Genomic DNA, 2,937 nt, shown 5'->3' with positions numbered 1-2,937 from the left:
ATCGGAAGCACAGGTGCGTTGCCGACCTTTAATGAAATGATAAGCTCGCTTCTTCAAGGACCCTAAGTCGTATTAGTTTGGAAATACCAAAGACAGACATGTTTTGGGTATGTTTTGCGACATGAAAGATATGAGCTTCTCCAACTGATGATGGGCAAAGTCGCAGGCAGAAGACGCGTTGGAAGGAAAAGGAAATCTTAGCTATGAAACATCCGGGAGTGGACAAGTATCGCCAGCGACGAACAACTTTTTCGCTTGGCACAGGACAGGGTGAGATTCGCTGAGCTGACGGCCAACCTCCAGTAATGGAGAGGTATTAGAAGAAGAAGAAGAAGAAGAAGGACAGACAGTTCCACAACGCGGCTGTGCGAGGCAGTAAGTTCCGCGAACGCAAGGTTGTGGGATGCCATCGAGATAGTGAGGATGGTACTTGGCAATCTAACTTAGATACATAAATATTCCCCACCACTGTCCTAGACTGTACCAGTCTGTGTAACAATGTACGTATTTTTGCATAGTTTACATATCTATGAAACCGCGGTAACGGAAATTATCGAAGTATCGATATTGAATTACAACACCAAATCAAATACGTAGGCGAACTAAACGTGGGCAAGTCAAATGAAAAAGAACTGATGAGAGATCTGAATGATTCGCTCAGTTCGTATTTATGTTATGATTTGCGTGAAGTGTGGTCTACGAGTTGCAGCTCAAATCACATCTTACTATAATAAATGCGAAAGTTTAGATGGATGTTTGTTAGAATTTATATCCTAAACTGCTGACATCATCGAGATCAGTTATCTCGATAAAGTCTTAGAGGATACTCTGGAAGTACACATAGACTTAAAGAGGAAAGGTTTGTTGATTCACGTAAAAACTACTGAGCCGATTTGAAAAATTCTTCCACCATTAGGTAGTTTATCTGTGACTGACATATGCTATATTTTATTTTTTATTTTAACGCGACAAAGTCGTAAACAGCTAGTATTATATAACCACGCCGATCTATTGAGCGGCATATCAACGCTTCAAGCCTATAGCTGATCTGATCCGGTTTAGATTTACACATCACTAGCTCAATACGTCGCCACCAATGCTTGGAGCCTACACTAAGTACATCACTACTGAGGCTTGAGGCGCAACATGAGGCTATAGTTTGATTTCACACATATCTTCTTCTTTAAAACAGGCGTGAAGTGGAAGCAAATCCACGTTTCGTCTGATGAGAGTGGTGCCGGAGGCCTAATTAAAGTCCCTTTCTCTTACCACCCATTTTTATAAGTAAAGGATGGGAAGGGAAAGTGGATTTGACGGCGGAGACGCATAGGAAGGGGAAATATCGTCTTTATGTGCATCTCCTCCTCCGTCAACTAAGGGTAGACAACGCATCACCAATTGCGGATGTCTATGGGTAGCGGTCGCTTGCTCGTTTGTCACCTTATATTATAAAAAAAACCACACGGGAATAATCACTATATGTATACTAGAGAACTAGTTCACAAAGTCCTTGATATTTACGTTTGATATATCTATGCTAATATGTGCATCATGTGGGTAGATTACGTAATTTCTAAATTTAATTTCTATAGATCTACAATTATCTCATATTTTTTTAACATTGAAGGGTAGGCAAAAAACTAACTTCTTTCAAAATTCTCTTATTAAAAAAAAAATAAACTATACGTTAATTTTTTTGAATTCGAATTTCGAATTTCAAAATTTTAAAAATGTCGACATTCCAAGCTGCTCTCTGATTGGTCAAAACGTGACTCTTTATTTAATTGTTAGTTCAAATTGCCAACTGCCATTATCCTTGTATGTCTATGATTGTTACGTAATATAAAAGTTCCACACACCTTTGACTAAACTGTCGCACAACTGTCGTGCGATTGTCGATTCTCGTCAAACGCTCAGGGGTTTGAGCACTTGACTTGTAATCCACAGGTCCTGGGTTCGAATCCTGTTGATTTTCGATTTTGAATTCTATCTTACTAATTTTATAAATGCGAAAGTTTAGTTAGATGGATGGATGGATGTTTGTTAGCGTTTGTAGCCAAAACGGCTAAACGGATCTCCATGAAATTTGCCACAGGTTTAGAGCATAGTCTGGAAGAACACATAGGCTACTTTTTTCCCGGGATAAGTTACGGTTCCCGTGGGATTCATTAATTTAGTTTTTTAATGTTCACTCGATCATTCTGCAACGGTTCAACATATCTTATTGAAATTTGGCACAGATGTAAAACAAAGTCTGGAGTACACATGGGATAAGCTTCATCCCAGAGAAATGTCCGGTTCCCGAGGGATACGCAGCTTTTTGGAATTTATATAGTTCGTATGTTTTCTAATACAACGCGGACGAAGTCGCGGGCAACAGCTCGTATGTAAATAATTTACCCCACATTCTTACGGCTAAGGAAAACATCGTCATGTTTATCGGCAAAGAAATTCAAAGATGAAGTCAACCCGCAGTGCAGCGTGCTTGACTATGGCCTAGTCACCCTTAGGGTAGGCTACCCCCTCAGTGGGGATGTATAGTGAGCTGGTGATGATTGTTTTGTAGCCAGTTTAACTGTTTAGTTGAATAATTACAAATCGAGTAGTGTACCTCCATATCTATACTATTATAATAAAGCGTAAACACACACTTCTTTGTTGTATAAGATGTCAGTAATTACAGCATTTCTTTATTAATTCTTTTTTTAATAAAAATCCCCACTCTTGCGTCACGCTTTAGCCTATATATTTTAACACCATTAAACTTAGGTGGTAAATATTTTGGATAAAAACCCTAATGTGGGAAAGATATAAGTTGCTGCCAACATCAAGGACGCAAGGTTGTCATCATGTCATGTCATTTTGACCTTTGTAATTGATAATTTGACAAATGTAAACAATAAAATAAGATGTTCATAATTTCATGCGGATGACGCT

General features: G+C 38.8%; 1 protein-coding gene across 1 annotated transcript in view; it reads right to left on the bottom strand.

Annotated features, from left to right (window-relative positions):
* Positions 1 to 2,407, bottom strand: part of LOC106102679 — a 37,283-nt gene extending 34,876 nt beyond the window's left edge. The window contains exon 1 of the mRNA XM_013282600.1: positions 2,401 to 2,407. Coding sequence (XP_013138054.1) covers positions 2,401 to 2,407 — 7 coding nt within the window. The remainder of the gene's footprint in view (positions 1 to 2,400) is intronic.
* Positions 2,408 to 2,937: the final 530 nt, after the last annotated feature.

The sequence above is a fragment of the Papilio polytes genome, unplaced genomic scaffold (assembly GCF_000836215.1).
Source record: "Papilio polytes unplaced genomic scaffold, Ppol_1.0 DF824493.1, whole genome shotgun sequence".
In the NCBI taxonomy this organism is placed as follows: domain Eukaryota; kingdom Metazoa; phylum Arthropoda; class Insecta; order Lepidoptera; family Papilionidae; genus Papilio; species Papilio polytes.
Note: the sequence above shows the minus strand (reverse complement) of the source record. Positions and strands in the feature narration are given on the sequence as shown.